This window comes from Passer montanus, unplaced genomic scaffold (assembly GCF_014805655.1).
Source record: "Passer montanus isolate IOZ18808 unplaced genomic scaffold, ASM1480565v1 scaffold9, whole genome shotgun sequence".
In the NCBI taxonomy this organism is placed as follows: Eukaryota; Metazoa; Chordata; class Aves; order Passeriformes; family Passeridae; genus Passer; species Passer montanus.
The window spans coordinates 1166673-1185677 of record NW_024374367.1 but is presented as its reverse complement, the minus strand read 5'-3'; the positions used below and the strand labels follow the sequence as shown (position 1 = coordinate 1185677).

Genomic DNA, 19005 nt, shown 5'->3' with positions numbered 1-19005 from the left:
ATGCTCGTGGTATCTTGGTAATGGGGAAAAAACCTGCAGGTTTCCCTCTGGGAAATGTGTGGGCAGAGTGCCGCTGTGTGGTGACACGGAGCACGGCGTCCTTGGCACGGGGTGGGATTGAAAAGCATCTCGTTGAAGCTGGTGGAAGGATGCCTGATTTTTTCCCAGAGTTTGGATTGTGCCTGGTAAAGGAGCAGGAGCAACACTTCAGACTCCTGTATTTTGGTTATATATTTCCTCCCCAACAGCCTTTTGAAAAAGGTAAAGCAAAACGTGTTCTGTTCCAGTTGTGTGTTAATGTCATGCCTTTCCTCAGGGACAGGGAACTCAAGAGGTAAGAACAGGACACATATAGATAATATGCCATGTTCTGAAATTTTGTCCAAACAATATGTTACAAATTGTGTCAGCTGTAGACAACACAAATTCAGGTACTTGGGGCTGTGCTTTCTTGTACCTGTGCCAGCAATGCCAGGGCTGTACTGTGATCGTACCTCTGCATTCTGCACCCACAGTGCTTACACTGTAAGACTAAAGTTGTCTTAGTTGCTTGTCCTGGCACCCTCATAACTTGGTTATTTGCCTTTATTAATAGGTCTCACGCCTTAATTCTTGCTTTTCAGTGCTTTTTAGCTTATATATAAAGTCTGTGGACAATTTGCTTTGGGTTCTGCTCCAGGGAAGGGAAGGCTTTCTTCTGAAGTTGTCTGTTGTAAGATTGAATGGAAAAGAGAACAACAGTAAGCAGCAGCCACCTTGCCAGGGGCATAGCCTGCAGGCTTTCCCTGTGCTGTAAACCAGGCACTGGCTCTGCAGCTGAGCCATCCATATGCTCAGTGGCTCTTTGCAGACATCATTCCAAAGCAGCCAGGCTTCATGAGCTCTTCAACCTGATCATAAGAAATATGGTAGAATTTAGAAGTTTGTGATCTTCCCTTTTTCACTGTCCCTCTCAGTGTTGTAAGGAGGATCCAGCTGCTGGTGTCTTGAAGCTGCACATGGGATACATGTTAAATCAGGGAGGGGAGCACAGTATGCATTACACTGCACCTTCAAATACACACACACACGCACCCTTTATGTGTGTGCTGCTCTTCCCCTCCTTTGGAGGGCAACATAAGGGATAGTCATGGGCCTGATGAACTGTCTCCCTCAGAAATACACATCTTCCTCCATAGGTACACCAACCCCAGCCTTTTAGTTTCCCATCTAGTCCTCCTTCATACCCAGCTATCTGCTGGTAGAAGGTTCGTTTAGCGTTACAAAGGTCCTTCAAGGCCGTCCCCAGGCCATCTTTCACAATGTCTCCACATGGCTTTATCGACCAAAGTGTGAGCTCTTTCTAATTCTAGCTGCACCTTTCTTGCCTGCAGCAAAGCTGTTCCCTCTTCACATTCTCAGTTGTCCCACCTTCCTTGTCTGCACATTGTCAGGAACAGTAACTGTCTGTTGCTATAAAGGTAGAAAAAGGTCACCCTTTTTACCAGCTGACAATGCTTATGGCATTACTTTGGCAAGATTTATTCTTCCCAATGCAAGAATCAAATTTTATCATCTGTGTAATTAATTGACAGAATTTGGGGTCTGAAATGGTGAAATATTATTTTGCTTTCCCAATATGAATCACAAGCTTTGCAGCTGTAGAACTAGCAGTGTTGTAAAGCTTCGAGTAATACCCACCCAGTTCAGGAGATTTTGCAGCCATGGAGAACAAGTGAAAACTCATTCTGGTCCCCAGGGATTACCTGTTCTGGCCCTTTCATTGAAGATTCTGCATAAACATACTTAACCACAACTTAGTTAAAAGCTTCATGTCACAGAAGAGGAGTTGCCAGACACAATTCATTTCTCAGGGAATTATTATTACTATCTGTGCCAATCCTGGTGTTTCTGTGACCCATTTGTAGTTTCTCCATGAAAGAGGCTCCACAAACTCATAACTTACTCCAGTGCTTTGCTGTCCTGACCACTAAGTCATTAGACTTTCCTCAGAGTTCAACTTAACTTTTGCATTTAAACTAACTCTTTATCCAATCCATGTTATTACTTCCCTAGATGCTGCACTACTCTGTGTATTGGAAAGTCATTATCATGTCCTTGGTGCTCTCCTATCTCAAGGTTTAACATCCCAGTTTCTCAATATTTCTTCACAGGCCACGTTTTCTAAGCCTCTGATTTTTTGGGCCTTCCATCAAGTCCACAACTTTGTTAAAGTGAAATTTTGTAACCCTGTGTCATCCAGAGAGTTTGAATGAAAGAATTAAGAAGTATAGTATTGTGGGGCAAGCTTCCATTAGGATGATAAAATGGAGCATGGCAAATCTATTTCTTATCTTGTGGAAATCACACCTCAGCCTAATCTCCAGTTAAAATATTCATTAATACAGTCTGAATAATAAGCACATATAGAACAATTGCTATGAATCCAGCTTTCCTTACACTTAGGAGATATGGGTTTGTGCACATGAGAGGTCCTGACAAGATCAGGATAGCAGTGAATGAAGCTTTTTATACACACCTGTCTCTAACAGAAAGGGATTATACACAAATGAATGTACAGTTGGTGTTAGCCTACATATCTCTCACTGTGCCACAGTGACCGGTCTGGTTTCTGGAAGAGTGAAGATAAGGAATAGGAATACAGGCAGAGACTTGCACTGCATTGTGGTGAAATCTGGGTGCTTCCTAAAGGAAAGTGCCTAGTGAGTGTCTTGCAGGCATAACCTAGCCCTTGTGCATATCAGGTCTTGCTGCAAATACATGGAACTCTCTGGGAACATGAATGTCTTGGCAGGTCACTCAAATCGTGGTAATTTGACCCCATGTCATCTAAGCAATCTGTGTACTCTAGATTTGACTGCTGCTGCTTTTCTGCTGACTGGTGTAGGTCATGCTTGTTCCTCCTTCATGGGATCTCCAAAAGGGACATTTCATCAGAAAGTGCAGTTGAGACTGGCTTTAGCCCTTGGCCAGGAGCTGCTTATCTCCGTGGCAGGAGAACTGCTCTTCTCCAGGGTGCTCTGGGACAGGAACAGGGTTGCACAGAGCAATGAAGAACTGGCCAAAGAGTGAAAAGAACACAGCAGTGTTTACTGGATGGAAGGGACAGCTTGTGAAATGAAAAAAATAATTTTGTGTTCTCAAAGGACTCCTGTGAGCTGTGGCTGTTAAGCCACAGCAGTGGTTTAACAGGGCTCAAGGCTGCTCCTGAAGTGGGCACACTGCTTTGGTACCTCTCTTCCTAAAGGTACTAATATTTGGAGATGAGGAGAGGGGTAAAACAGTGTTTGGGTTTGGGGTCTTTTTTAAGGCTTTGGAGGGTGAGACTTAAGAATCTCTGTCTGCTTAATTTTGCAGAAAAGTATTTTGAGTGGACTTTATAACTGAGCAGGGGAAGCTGGGTGCTTTTCTGAGAAAAGTACGATAGGAACCAGCACCTGCAGTCTGAAAGCACAAACCAAACTGTAAATTAGGCACTTTGTTTAGAGGGATTAGCCACTGGCACGCCTGTCCAAGGGCATGGTACATTCTCCATCCCATGAGACCTCATTCTTTGCAACTCCCTGAAAGGAGGTGGTAGCTAACTCATGTCAGCCTCTTCTTCCAGATAACCAGTGGCAGGATAAGAGGAAATGACCTCAAGCTGTGCCAGGGGAGGTTGAGGTTGGACATCAGCAAGAATTTCTTCACAGAAGGGGTTGTCTGGTATTGGAAGGGGCTGCCCGGGGTTGTGGTGGAGTCACCATGCCTGGAAGTGTTCAAGAAACAACTGGATCTGGCCCTTGGTGCCATGGGGAGATATTTGTTCAAATGTTGTATTTCATGATCTTGGAGGTTTTTTCAAATCTTAATGATTCTGTGATTCAAGAACACGTTTTCTGGGACTGATGATTTTGTCAAGTGTGAAATTTTTGAGCTCAGTCCAAGAATAATGATGAAATGTCAGTCATTTATATACAGAATGATCAAATCATTTCTCTTAGCCTTAAATACTTAAGAAATGATGAAGTGTGGATATTAAAGACACTATTCTCCAATATGTGCCCAATAATGATTAAATAGGACTCCATGTTCCAATTTTGTATCTGACATTTCCTAACTGGAAGTTTAATTTCTAGAATATTAGTTATGTTCTTTAGTGCTTCAGGACTGTCAGCCATCTCTGGTTTAGTGTTGTAGAATCAAGTTTAATACTAACTTGCCGGGAGGTATTTGCATGAAATGCAGATTTCTTCATTTTGTACCAAGTGTAACAATTCAAGTTCTGACTCAGTCATTATGATTACACTATGTTCATACAGCATGCTTGCAGCTTTGTCTCTAGTGATATTTAATAAAAACTTTTTAAAAAGTCATTAAAAAATGAAAAAAAGTTTGCATATTTTCTTATGGAACAGTAGTGCATATGCAGGAGGATATTTGATAAATTTTATATAAATATATGCATTTAAATGAACATATTATAATTTTCAGGTACTTGATTTCATACACTGTTTAATGATTTTTTTGGATTAGGCATTATTGCAGGGGTGATCAAAGGGCTCTCTTAGCATTTCGTGTTGATTTTGCTTTATTAGTGGTTTGGAGCTGCAAACAAAATCTTGAGCCAGTTTGCCTAAGACATTAAATCATATGATGGGAAATTAATCTCTTCCCAAAGAAATACTGTCTAAATAAGCCAGATGTCACCTGGTTTGTTATCCCCACTTTACAAGTGGGAAATGGAGCACAGAGGAAAGGCGCCATTCCTGAGGTCACAGGGAAGGCATGTGGCAGCCCCAGGGACTGGACACATTTCCAGAGCCCCTGTGAACAGCTTTAACCAGAAGATCATTCCCTGTTTATAAGGTCAAGATCAGTATTGCTCCAGACTGCAGTAAATTATTTAGGTGCCATATTTAGATTTAGAGAAGTTACTGAGGAGCTCAAGTGATGCAAACCTTTTGTATGGATGAATCTGAGGAAAAAAAATTGTCTTCAGTTTATTCAGTGGTACTGTCACTGTAAGCAATTTACGATTTGACATAAAGAAAAGCCTCAGATTTTTGTCTCTAAGATACTGCAATGGGTTTTGTGCAGGTACAGATTGAGGTATTTAAAGTCTATAGTTTTGCTAATGGTGATGTGCCAAAAACCCCAATACAGATGTCTTGAATATGTCAAGGCAGTCATGAAAAGTCTGCGTTTTCCTTGGCAAAATACTTTTGGGGACTTTTGTGAGCTCTAATGGTTGTTCACAGAACTAATACAAAATACCTGACTTAGAGCTGTGCAACATCTCCTTTCTAAATATGTTCATGCTTAACTGAGCTCAGCTTCCCATTTTTATTTGTGGCTTAAAGTAAATGCCCTGAGCACATTCTGCACTCAGATTAATAACCACTTTATCATTGCAAGCCTTCCTGGGGCTGCCCATTTGGGGTTTTTGTTTTGGTGTGGTTTTGTTTCTTAAATAAAACAGGGTCAGCATGGTTCTCTCTGGCATTTGTAAAGAGGGAAGTACATGAATGATCTGTCCCCTTTATTCAGATCATTCATTTCACTTTTGGAAACTGGCCTTATTTTCAGTAATCAGGCCGTTATGTAGAAGCTGGCTGGTGTAAGTGGTCTGGTTGGGGATTTTTCTTGGTGCTGGTGGTTGTGTTCAGTGTGTGATTCCAGGCGTGTCGAGGGGCACTGGGTTTGGCTTGCAGTCACTGCTCAGGGCTGCCATCTCCGGAGAACTCCGGCAGCGCTCGCGCTGGTTCCATGTCACAGGCTGGGAGCGCAACCCACAGCGCTGGGCTCGGTGTGAGCCTCCTGAGATGAGTGTGTACAGGGTTAGCTGCCTCTCACCACTGCAGGGGGCTCCCAGCTGCTGGATACCTCTCTTTCTCTCCTGCCTTCACTGCTAGCTCTGCTGGGGCTGAGTCAAGCGGTGCTGCCCAACTTCTCAACAGGTAAATCTCGTTCTTTTCTTACCGCGTCATCTGAAATGCCTGTGCAGAGCCCATCTGCAAGACGCTGGGGTTTATTAAGGTGTGGGGATTAGTGAATTGCAGGTTGGTGATTGGGAAAACCTCCTTTCAAGCAGTCTGAGGTACGGAATTTGCTGCCTTGTACATCCCCGTGCCAGATGCCCCAATGCCAGTCCTCGGCAGGAAGCGCAGAGGGCCATTTCCTGGCTTTGCTCAAGTGGACAGTGTTTTGCAGATGTCAGTAGTTGAGCTGTACAAGATATTCTGCAGAGGAAAAAGGCTGGAAGCTTTCTCAAATCAAATTACTGTGATTTTTTAAATTCTTAGTAGACACAGATTTCTGCTTTTCATGTTATTTTCCTGTAAATACTGTTGGGTTTTTCTCCGCCAATTTAACTCTGCAGTGCTTGGGGTGCTTGCTTTTTTGATGAAAGTGTCTGGACAGAGACTTTAAGATCAGAAAGAGTCCTTTGGCTAACATTTGAGTCTTTGGACAAATTCCTTGAGGGAGAATTCTACCAGTCTCATGATGTGCAGTGATAGGGAGTCTGTAATCCACACAGGAGTCTCACTGATCTGGCTTGATCATTTTGGGACAAGTGCTGGAAACATCTTGAGTGTGAATGACAGGTGTTTCAGCCCCGGGATCCTGGGTCTGGTACAAGGTTTCCTTGGATAGAGACAGTGACCTGAGCCATGTCCCCTGCCTGCTGGGGTTTGGGAGTGGGTGGGAAGTGCTGTGTGGCTCTGGGGAACCCAGCTCCCACTCAAATACTCTGTGCCGGGCTCCCGGGGCAGGGAACTCCACCTGACAGCTTTGGCCAAACTGGTCCCACGAGCCTTCAGCTTCCTGGGGAAAGGGGGTGAGGGTGTGTTCTGCTGCTGAGCAGGATGTGGCTACTCCTGAGCTGTATTTCTTCAGATGCCACCACCTCTCCTTTGTGCTCCTGAGCACGACATGGGGAGGCTGCTGGTGCATTCCTCTAATGAGGCCTTGCTCTGTTCTCTGCTGCTGGGAGTTCTTAGTGTCACTCTGCAAAGAAGGAATTGCTTAATCCTCAATCCCTCCACCCCACGTTGAGGGAAGTATTAATATTTCAGTGCTATTTCATAATCTTATAGCGAGAAAATGTGAAGTGTAGAAAAATTACATGACCTGCCAAGTTCAGAGTCAGGAAGAGATTCCATATCTCTCTTCCTTTCTGCTCTTGGTGTCCCCACAGTGCTTTTTCATCCCTGGGATGGTTAACTGCCTTACTTCTTGGTTTGCCTGCTCTGACCATAGGAAACCTGAGGCTTTGATAGGGCTTAGAAATTGATGATGCTAAGGTAGGATTGAGGTTGAACCCTTCACTCTGGAATTCTGTGGTAACCTTCGGGGAAAGTCCTGTGCATGTGGACACAAACAGGGCCTCAGCACAGCCAGGACTGTACGTGTGACTTGACTCATTGCACAGGCAAGTGCAAAGCCTCACTTTTCTGAGGAAAAACTGGGAATACCTTAGGTTAACTACAGCAGAACCATGGTGGTATTTCTATGACTAGTTGGGGTATGGATTAAGGTGAACATGGTGCCTCTCAGAGCAATAACTGGTTTAGGTATCTGGACCAAGAGAAGCTGGCAGACAGTGCATCAAGCAAGGCTCATTCAAGACAGCTTTTGCAGTGCCTTGATGTTATGCTGATGCAGAGCACTGAGGAGTTGAAAAAGATGAAACAGTGCCTGTTCATGTTCACATCATTGCTTGAAATTCAGTAATCAGCAGCCCTTTTCCCATGTAGCTGTGCATGTCTCTAATGTTTAAAAAAAAAAAAAGCTCCTAGATCTGGTTTTCTGGTAGATGGGTCATTAGTCCATAAGCTCCTGTCCCAGCCTGGCCACCTTAAAAAAAAAAAAAAATGCTCCTAGACCTGATTTTTCTGGTAGATAGGTCATTAGTCCATGAGCTCCTGTCCCAGCCTGGCCACCTTTGCTGGCTGTGTCAGAGCAGGCCAAGGCAGGATGGCCTTTGGCCTTGCTCAGGCTCTTTGCCCTCAGCCCCCTCTCCAGTGTAACTCAGCAGTTTGTGGATGGAGTACTCCTAGATCTGGTTTTCTGGTAGATGGGTCATTAGTCCATAAGCTCCTGTCCCAGCCTGGCCACCTTTGCTGGCTGTGTCAGAGCAGGCCAAGGCAGGATGGCCTTTGGCCTTGCTCAGGCTCTTTGCCCTCAGCCCCCTCTGTAGTGTAACTCAGCAGTCAGGGAGCTACATACCAGTTTGAGGATGGAGAACTGACACACACAAGGGCACTTTGATTAGGGTGGCAGTCTGCAACAGAGTGTGAAATGTAGCTCTGTTGAGCTGCAGAAGCTCTCATTCAGACCTTGAGCAAGTCTCTAGAGCTAATGTGAAGTGCAGAAGCTCTTACAGTTCCTGTATTTTTTGTCCTCTGTAAATTTAAATAGTTTCTGTCTTCTGACCTGGATATTTTATCAGTCAAGACATGCTGGAGGTGGTGGCATAGCTTGCTGGTTGAATCATTTTGGAAGCTGATGCTATTAATGTTGCACAAGAACTGAATCTTCCCCACTGAAGTGTTGCTCAGCTCATGCTTCTCAGATTCATGTGAAGTTAAGTTAGTCAGGCTGTCCTCACTGCAAGTAGTTTTGAGAGTAAGCATCTTTATCATACTCAGAGTGCTGAGATCAGATTGGAAAGGGTGCAAATGACAACCAAAATGATCAGGAGATATGTTCATATCCAAGAAACAAACATGCTGGTTTATTCAGCCAGGCAAGATGAGGGAGATGTGTAATCTAGTAGAATTTAAAAAATGAAGGACAGAGAAATGTTGCTGCTGAAGGAGTTGGTGATACAAGAACAGGTGGCAATAAAGGTTGTTCAGCTCATGCTTCTCAGATTCATGTGAAGTTAAGTTAGTCAGGCTGTCCTCACTGCAAGTAGTTTTGAGAATAAGCATCTTTATCATACTCAGAGTGCTGAGATCAGATTGGAAAGGGTGCAAATGACAACCAAAATGATCAGGAGATATGTTCATATCCAAGAAACAAACATGCTGGTTTGTTCTGCCAGGGAAGATGAGGGAGATGTGTAATCTAGTGGAGTTTAAAAATGAAGGAGAGAGAAATGTTGCTGCTGAAGGACTTGGTGATACAAGAACAGGTGGCAATAAATTGCTCATTAAAAAAAGAAACAAACTAACGGGCAAGGAACTAGGAGACTTTTAAGCATGAGATCAAAGAAGCTTCAGACTTAGTCACTCAAAGTAGTCAGGGAAATCACCTAGAGAGGTTAGTTATGATTTTGAGAAATGATTTATGAGACGGTGGCAGTTACCTTCTCTTGCCACAAACTTGATTTAGTAGCTCATAAGTTCCTCTTTTTATAGAAAAGTCAGGCAGAAAAGGCACATTTGCCAGAGTGTTACTGCCACTGTATTTTCCCAAGGGAGCTGTTGCAGTGCTTGGCTATCCTGCTTTTCTGGTGGAACTGTCCATGGGGAACTGCAATGAGCTGTGTTATATCTTGATCTACTGCGAGATCTGAGAAGATGTGAGCGTTTGATTTCTCGGAAGGTGAAAGTAATTTCTCGTAATACGAGCGCAGATTGTTATTGCTGCAGTTATTGGAATGAGAGTTTCCTCCCTGCCTGGCTCTTCTTTAGGTGTCTTGACTAGCAAAGTCTTTTATACTCCTCTGCTTGATGCAGGGCTTGGGCCAGATTTTTCCCTCCATGTTTTACCAGAAAGAATAAAGAGTGACCATGCTGATGCCAGTGAAGCTTCCCTGGGTTTTCTGTCACACATGACAGCAGCACAATGGTGCTGTGCTGCTATGTGGGAGTTGTGCTTGGGAGATATTTTTCATGTTATTACAGAGACAGCGATGGAGTTAAGGCTATAATGCAGGGTCTTTGGCCTTGCTCAGGCTCTTTGCCCTCAGCCCCCTCTGTAGTGTAACTCAGCAGTCAGGGAGCTACATACCAGTTTGAGGATGGAGAACTGACACACACAAGGGCACTTTGATTAGGGTGGCAGTCTGCAACAGAGTGTGAAATGTAGCTCTGTTGAGCTGCAGAAGCTCTCATTCAGACCTTGAGCAAGTCTCTAGAGCTGATGTGAAGTGCAGAAGCTCTTACAGTTCCTGTATTTTTTGTCCTCTGTAAATTTAAATAGTTTCTGTCTTCTGACCTGGATATTTTATCAGTCAAGACATGCTGGAGGTGGTGGCATAGCTTGCTGGTTGAATCATTTTGGAAGCTGATGCTATTAATGTTGCACAAGAACTGAATCTTCCCCACTGAAGTGTTGTTCAGCTCATGCTTCTCAGATTCATGTGAAGTTAAGTTAGTCAGGCTGTCCTCACTGCAAGTAGTTTTGAGAATAAGCATCTTTATCATACTCAGAGTGCTGAGATCAGATTGGAAAGGGTGCAAATGACAACCAAAATGATCAGGAGATATGTTCATATCCAAGAAACAAACATGCTGGTTTGTTCTGCCAGGGAAGATGAGGGAGATGTGTAATCTAGTGGAGTTTAAAAATGAAGGAGAGAGAAATGTTGCTGCTGAAGGACTTGGTGATACAAGAACAGGTGGCAATAAAGTGCTCATTAAAAAAAGAAACGAACTAACGGGCAAGGAACTAGGAGACTTTTAAGCATGAGATCAAAGAAGCTTCAGACTTAGTCACTCAAAGTAGTCAGGGAAATCACCTAGAGAGGTTAGTTATGATTTTGAGAAATGATTTATGAGACGGTGGCAGTTACCTTCTCTTGCCACAAACTTGATTTAGTAGCTCATAAGTTCCTCTTTTTATAGAAAAGTCAGGCAGAAAAGGCACATTTGCCAGAGTGTTACTGCCACTGTACTTTCCCAAGGGAGCTGTTGCAGTGCTTGGCTATCCTGCTTTTCTGGTGGAACTGTCCATGGGGAACTGCAATGAGCTGTGTTATATCTTGATCTACTGCGAGATCTGAGAAGATGTGAGCGTTTGATTTCTCGGAAGGTGAAAGTAATTTCTCGTAATACGAGCGCAGATTGTTATTGCTGCAGTTATTGGAATGAGAGTTTCCTCCCTGCCTGGCTCTTCTTTAGGTGTCTTGACTAGCAAAGTCTTTTATACTCCTCTGCTTGATGCAGGGCTTGGGCCGGATTTTTCCCTCCATCTTTTACCAGAAAGAATAAAGAGTGGCCATGTTAATGGCAGTGAAGCTTCCCTGGGTTTGCTGTCACACATGACAGCAGCACAATGGTGCTGTGCTGCTATGTGGGAGTTGTGCTTGGGAGATATTTTTCATGTTATTACAGAGACAGCGATGGAGTTAAGGCTATAATGCAGGGTCTCTTATAATCACACTCCTATTATGCTTTGTAAAAGGCTTTGCAAGCTTTTATTTTGTAACTGAGCACTGCAGTCTGTCACACATGACAGCAGCACAATGGTGCTGTGCTGCTATGTGGGAGTTGTGCTTGGGAGATATTTTTCGTGTTATTACAGAGACAGCGATGGAGTTAAGGCTAAAATGCAGGGTCTCTTATAATCACACTCCTATTATGCTTTGTAAAAGGCTTTGCAAGCTTTTATTTTGTAACTGAGCACTGCAGCCAGAGCAGTGTTTCTGGTGGTGAATCGTGTGCATGGTTTGGGAGGTTCTGTGCAATGTCTCAAGCATCCCTGTGTCATACTGTGTCTGTCCCAAGGACATAGCCCAAAATGTAACCTCAGTGAGGAAACAAGCAGGGAGGGGTTCTGCCCTTTAATCTACCTGCCCAAGTCAGCAGCCTCATCCCCAAGGCTTCCTCTGTAGTCTGTGGAAAGGGAAAAGTCCCTCAAGAGCGCTATTCAGTACTCTGTGTTAGGCTACAACTGCATTGCCCCCAGGAGGAGCTTTCCTTTCCTGAGAATTTGTCACGTGAGGAAAAACTGGCTTTGTGCAACTTAGGACTTAAATCAGGTGTCAGCTACTGAGGATTCCCTGCCCTCTGCCGGGTGCTTGGGAATGCATTTGGGACATGAGGGTATCTTTTAGGTGACGAGGTCTCAATATTGTGAAAATCATGCATTCAAACAAGCAGGGAGGGGTTCTGCCCAAGTCAGCAGCCTCATCCCCAAGGCTTCCTCTGTAGTCTGTGGAAAGGGAAAAGTCCCTCAAGAGCGCTATTCAGTACTCTGTGTTAGGCTACAACTGCATTGCCCCCAGGAGGAGCTTTCCTTTCCTGAGAAAACTGGCTTTGTACAACTTAGGACTTAAATCAGGTGTCAAGTACTATGAGGATTTCCTGCCCTCTGCCAGGTGCTTGGGAATGCATTTGGGACATCTTTTAGGTGACATCTGCGACACAGAGGTCTCAATACTGTGAAAATCATGCATTTACATCCCTGTGCCATTTGCAAAGTTTATGTATATGGCTGACCTAAAGGTGATCTGAGGCCCACAAACATTTGGATAGGTTTTTCAGATCTTGTGGACACAGTGTAGAACTGGGCTTGAGCCCTGCTGGCTCCAACCCAGCAGGGAATGCAGCGACCCTGGAAGGTATACTTGGCTTTTGGTATGAGGTGCAACTCAGAATTGGTTTGGGGGTTTATATTATACATGGAAATATATATATTACAGTATACATGGGAAGTTGTTGAAAAATTTGAAGTAAAATTGCAGTGGGTGCTTTTGCTTTGTCTGTGTCTTGCTTGAGTCATGTAAAGCTGACAAAAGCCCTTAGGGCTGATGCTTGTATAGTTTTGGTTGTGTGTTTTTCTTTTCACACCAGGCTTTGAGAAGGATGTGCCGTTGGTGGGTGATGGGAAGGTGGAAGAGAGATGTACAAAGCAACTGCTATCTTCTGGCAGTCTCTGGCATTTTTATTCTGCAGTCCTGCCTCTAGAAAGCTGGCCAGATATGTTAAAGGCATTGTAGAGTGTATTAGTTTAGTAAGGTTTAGCAGAAAATCAATGTGCAAGAACTAGCTTTCTTTGCATCTGAGGAAAATTAATTCTGTGCACTGTGGTTGCTCCCACTTGAATAATGACATGCAAGATTTGGATTCCATGCAGGTGTCAGTTACAGTGAGCTCTAGGGAGAGGTTGTGTCAGTAAGAGCAGTGGCTTCAGTGACACTGTCAGCTTCTGCATGTCCAGCCTGTGGTGACCATGGAGGAAATGCAAGCTGAGAAAAATAGAATGAAAATGTTGAGCTCCACCCTCCTCTCGGTACAGCCTCCTCCAGATAAGCAGCTGTAATCTCTTCTCAAAGATCTGGCTTGGACAGCACTTTCACACTTGTCCATTCCTGTGGCCATATCTGTTCCCTTTCCCCTGGCAGCTGAGGGAAGACTCAGGCTCTGGAGGCTTCAAGCCACCCTTGGAGCACACTGGGCTCATCCAGGAGCAGATGTGTGTGACATGAGCTGGGCCTGGCTTTGATGTGCCTTTGGGATGAGGCACAAGGGCCTCTCTCTTCCTAGGGCAGTCCAGAGCCTCAATGACCCCCTCCTGCTTCAGGCAACTCCAGATACTGGCACCAGCCTGTTTGAGCCCCAATTCTGACCAGAAACTGCAGGCTCAAGGAACTGTACCTGGACAGAGGGCAGAATATTTGTTGTCATCCCCATTTAAGGTCCGATCTTCTTTGGAGCTTGAACATCTGATCTGATCAGACTACAAAACTGTGTCTGTAAAAGCACAGCTCTTCTCTGAAAGAGACTGCAAGTGTTTCATGTTTGTCTCTCAGGGATTTGGTGGCAACTGTGTGTGGCTTGCAAGTAGAAACAAACTTTTTTTTTTCCCCTAACTGCCTCTCCTCCAGATGCAGCCTGATCTCAGAGACCTGAGCTGTAGTCTTTCCATCACCCTCTGATCAGAGGGTTTGATAGAAAAGCTGAATGTGCAGCAGCACCTGTGAGCTGGGGCCCAACTGTATGCACAAAGGGGCATCCAGGGAGTTCTCTTCATAGGGCTGCTCATGCATGAGCTGGAACTGAGCCCAGCTGCTGCCCTCCAGCATTATTTTGAACAAAAAAGTCACACTCTTCTTCGTGGTGCAGCTGTGCCCTTACTTAGTGCTGCCTTCATTGCCTCAGGTAGAGGCTGCTGGAGGGACCTGGGGACTCAGCAGTGCTCAAGGCCAATGGGGCAAAGAGCTCTTTATGCTTGCTGTTGTTATCTTTCATTTAGCAGGTGGAAAAGAAGAAGCAAAACAGGTAAAGTGAAGAGTTGCAAAAAAAAAATTCTCAGGCGATGGTTTAGCAGAGAAGGTAAAATGCATGATTCATCTAGATACTCCTGCTTTCCTAAGCAATAAATGATGCTGCTTTCCTACCTGCACTATTCTCAGCTGTGTATTTTGTGATAAGACCTACTGACAAAAGAGGATTCAGCCAGCACTGCTGGCCTCTGTCCACCTGAGCTCAGCCTCCTCATCCCCTCCCATCTTCTTGAGCCCTCCCTTGTGTGCAAGAAGGAAAGGCAAGGTCTGGAGGTGCTGTAAGTGGACTGAGCTCAGATCCTTGGCCAGGTTCTGACTCCACACACAACCAAAACTTCACTGACCCCCACCTCTCCTAATGTGCCTGGGATTTAGGTTTCTGCTGAGGTTCTGGTTAAGGTCTCCCTTCCTCTTCCTTCTTTGGGATGTGAGGGTGTCCAGGCTCGCAGTCACACCTCCACCTTCTCTGGCAGACATGCCAGAGGAGGAACCTCAAGCAGAAGCAGGGAAGGTCACTGGTTTCCTATGTACTCTCAACAGCTTGTGATTTTGGTTATTTCTTTGAGCAAACATTATGGATCAGAGCTCATTCCAACCACAGCAGGCACAAAGCAGAGCCTGGGGCCAGGGAGGAGGCTGACAAGCCTGCTGATTCAAACTTCCAGCAAACAAGCCAGTGCTCAAGATCTAGCAAACCCCAGGTCTAAGGCTTGTGTTGTCCTGTAGAAAACAGCGAGCCTCGTGTAGCACCAAGGGCTGAGTGCACTGCATGGGGTCAGGCCATCTCTCCAGACAGTGCCTGTTCAATCAGTGGCTAAGAACAAACTCTTGAGGGGCAGCTCCAGAGTCAGACTTGGAGTTTGTACCCTGGGACCTGCGCTCTCAAGCATCCTCTTGTAAGGCTCTGTTAGCTGTAGAGTTTGATCTCAGGATTAGCTTTGGTATTTGACAGTGTAGGAGCTCCAAAGGAAGCTTTGCCCTTGACTGGTACATTTCTAACTCACCACCACTTTATCTCCCACCTCCTTCCTTTTTGGAGGAAGCCTCCAAAGAGTGGAGTTTAGAGAGCTGCAGACATTGTCTTTTTTGATTCAGATTAAACAGGAAAATGCAGGTACCAGCACAGTCTGTGCCTGGAGCAATTCAGTTCCTTTGGACAAAAGCTTCAGAAAGCTGAAGAATAGCCCAGGTAAAATAAAGGTTCTAGAATATTTACAGAGCACAGTTATGCTCCCAAATGTCTGCTGGGTCCTGAACTCTTGCAGCTGATGAAAACAATAGCAAGCTGCCATGCCTGATTCTTTCTCATTTCAGCCTTGCAGGTAGAGGAGAAGCCATAACAAGATAAAGCAAAGAAGAGGAGCAAGTTTTCTTTCCCAGTCCAGGAAAAATAACCTGTTGGATTATAACCTGCTAACAGTGGAGAGTGCCAACATGAGCAGCGAGGGGGCAGAGAATCCCATCTCATCCACACTGACCCAGGGAGTGAAGAGAAAGAGGGGGAGACCAAAGAAGCAGCCACAGGTGAGAAAACATCATCCCAAGAGGATGCCTGAGGATGCCATGGCAGTAGCCTGATGGGATCTGCAGGCAGCCCTGGGAAGCTGCTTGCTAACAAGGACAAGGGGAGGAGAGGTGTTCAGGGTAAATGCTGGGGCTACCCAGGACAGCAGCAGGATCTGCACCCTGGGAAATCTCAGCTCCTGGCCTCAGAGGCACCTCTGATGTGACAGGCAGTGACAGTTCAGCCAGGACATGTGTGAGAGGGGCTGGCCAGGTCTCTGTTCTGGCCTGGAGACTTTCATGTGTCATCACCCTCTGTTTCTGCACCAGTAATTGGATAGAACAGGCAAGGCCCCTTGGAACTTACTCATTTCCCCAGCCCAAAAGACAGACAAAGAGGTAGGAGTATTGCTGATCATCTTCTAATGCACTTCACAGCTGGAAAAGCAGAGACAACCAGCTGTTTAGGGGTATGGATGCTCTTAGGGGGTAAGATGGTCCAAGACCAACCAGAACGAGAGAACATAAATTGTTGTAGGGATCATCCTGCTTAAATGGTTTTCTCCTTTTATCCCAGGAGGATGGTGGAAATACAGCTGTTATCCCACAGGATGCTGTGGAACCACAGCCAGTGAAGAAACCACGAGGAAGGCCAAAAGGAAGCAAGAAAACGACTGTTGTAAGTGGGGGAACAGTGAGAGGAAATGGTTATACTCATTTACAGAGGAGAGAAGCGCTGCCAGAGAGACAAGCAGGGATGTTTCTCTTAGCTTAAAGATAGTGAAAGTTGCCCCTAATTCAGCTCAGCTTTAATTACCACCGTTGGACAAATCAGTTATTGTGGTTTTAGTCCTTACTCACCTCCCAGCCTTCCTGTGTTGCTACTGCCTGTTCAGCAGTTTCCTCCCAGTGTTTCTCCTCCACCACTGCCAAATAATCACAACCAGTGCAGTCAGGCAGGTGTTTCCTCCTCAACTGTCTTCTATCCCCAGTTTTTGCTTTTTCTGCTGCTTGTGAGACAAGACCTTTATACAAAGGTCACCTTGGCCATGTTCAGTGGTTTAGTCACAATGCCCAGCAAATCTGAGACCTGACAATATTTCCCCTGCTTTGTTTTCAATAAAGGCAGAACCTTCTGCTGGGAAGAGGCAAAGAGGGAGGCCCCGCAAGTGGGTGAGTACGGTGTTCAATCCTTTCCCTCTTCTCCAGTCACAGATCCTGGGGAACTTGCAGGTGTGTTTGCCCTTCTCAGACTCTGTCTGCCACAACATTCTTTCAGCCTTGGTAGCCTGGAAATAATTAGGGAAGCTCTCACTGCCTTCCTGATGGCCTCCAAGGTTCAGCTACTGAAGAATTCTGAGAGCCCAGAGGAGATGCTGTACTTAATTCAAGACATACCAGACTTCCACAGTATAGCACTTTCTCAGCCTTGGAATGTCAGACTAGAGATTCCATCCTTTCTTACAGAGAGGGTTATCTTCCCAGGAGACTTGACAGACTGAAACGATTGCTTAGCATGTCAGTTTTTCTCAAAAGAAGAAACTTAAAATTAAGCTAAAAGAGAAATTTGATGAATTGAGAAACTTTGAGTTCTGCCAGCAGGAGACTTTTAATGCAGCAAACAATGGATTTGTAAGAATCAGTAGCTAAGAAGAAAATATTTCAGGTGTAAAAACAAGACAAAAGTTTTTAATCAATAAGGATATTCAGTCCTGTGAACTACTAATGGTATGTTACCTGTCATTAGGAGTGGTTAATAACCCCCACAATAGCCACAAACCATTATTTAGTGTACATCACAAAAATTGCTAGACCCAAACCCAAGCTTTGCACTTGCTGCAGGAATCCATAGGTTTGTTGTACAGCTGTGGTGGCACAGGAGTGCTCAGGAGGGAAAGGAACACTTCTGGTTCAGCAGAACCAGAGAGACAGAGCAGCCTGTGAGGGCCATGCAGAAGGCTTGGGGGGAAATGTTCACCAGCAAGGAAGTGCCAGGATACAGAAGAGAACAGAAGTCTTTTCTAATGTGACAGTGACCTTGCACGCAGATATTGCCTGGATAGTGGGAAGCTGTTTGCAAACCCCGTGCAGAATGTCCCAGACAAGGGAACTGTTGCATACATTTGTTCCTTCTCTGCAGTTCAGGTGAGAAGGTAACAGTGGTTCAGCACACTCTCTTGCTCAAAGCCCCTTGCTTTCCCTAAGCCCATTTGTCTTATGTCATTTAAATACACTGACTGGGGAAGCCTGTGTTCCCAGTGCTTAAAGCAACCAGCTGTGCTCACTGGGATCCTCAAGCTCTGTAGAAAATTATCAGAGGCAGAAGTGGCCATGTCTTACAGAATAAAACCTTACCCAGTGAGTTCTGCTGGTGTCATTTCTGGACTGACAAATCTCAAAGACAAGCAGGAGTTTTTAATGTTTCAAAATGTGTTATATTAACTTTGATTAGTGGAGGATTCTGATGTTTCAGTTCAGAATTAAACAGCTGAAGAATTTTTGGGAGGCAAAACCAAAGCCGAAGAAAAAGAACAATCATTTTTGTATTAACTGTCAATAGACAAAATGTTTAGCTGGTCAAGACAAGGACAGAACCTGAAATATAGAAAAGATTCTTGATTTAAAAAGATTTCCACAGCCATATAATGGGCAGATCTTTTTCAGAGTGTTGGGCTGTGTCTCACAAGGCTGATATTGGGATGGTTTATTATGGATTCTGGCAAGTATTCAGAGACTTGTGGATGTGTGTGGACACTGGATGCCCTGGTGTGTACTCTTGCCTGTGGTGGGATGTAGGCATTAGTGGCAAATGGATGTGCTCTCAGGGCTGCACAGTCTTGTTTAAATAATAACCCACCTACTCTGCATATTTGCAGTTTTGTCTTTTGATACCTAATTTTGCATGGGAGGGCTTGTTTATTTTTGGTATTTTTTTCTTTGTAGCCTCAAGCAGTGGTCCAAGAAGGAGAGTCTCAGGGAGGAGATCCTCTGGAAAGCAGTGACTTGGATTTGAACTCAGCACCAGCCACACAAGGTTTGAAATTAGATAATCATCATTACATGAGACTGAACAGCAGAGCCACACTCTGGCAAACCATGCACTTACCCACAGAGCTCTAGCACTGGCTGTAGTCTTCCTGGTAAATTCTATAAACAGGGGAGCATTTGGAAGGCTTCCAGGCACATTTCTTCCATCTAATTCAGTTGTGACTACTTCAGCAGAAGTGGAGGTAGAAATAAAGAAAGGGAAGAAAATCTGTCTGTCTTTCCAAGAAGTCACACATCTGAGGTTCTGTCACTGCTACAGGTACAGCTCAGTGAAATTGTCTGGCAGGTGTGTA

At 44.8% G+C, this 19005-nt stretch overlaps 1 protein-coding gene across 3 annotated transcripts in view; it reads left to right on the top strand.

Moving 5' to 3' along the window:
• LOC120495753 (high mobility group protein HMGI-C-like) overlaps positions 1–19005 on the top strand; it is a 53246-nt gene that overhangs the window by 30030 nt on the left and 4211 nt on the right. For 2 of the 3 annotated variants that reach the window (XM_039695588.1, XM_039695590.1), the window contains 4 exons: positions 15476–15685; positions 16242–16343; positions 16790–16837; positions 18608–18698. In XM_039695588.1, coding sequence (XP_039551522.1) covers positions 15596–15685; positions 16242–16343; positions 16790–16837; positions 18608–18698 — 331 coding nt within the window. In that variant the 5' untranslated portion in view covers positions 15476–15595. Of the gene's footprint in view, positions 1–5773; positions 5940–15475; positions 15686–16241; positions 16344–16789; positions 16838–18607; positions 18699–19005 lie in introns of those variants that run through there. The other variant, XM_039695589.1, reaches the window with a different exon arrangement.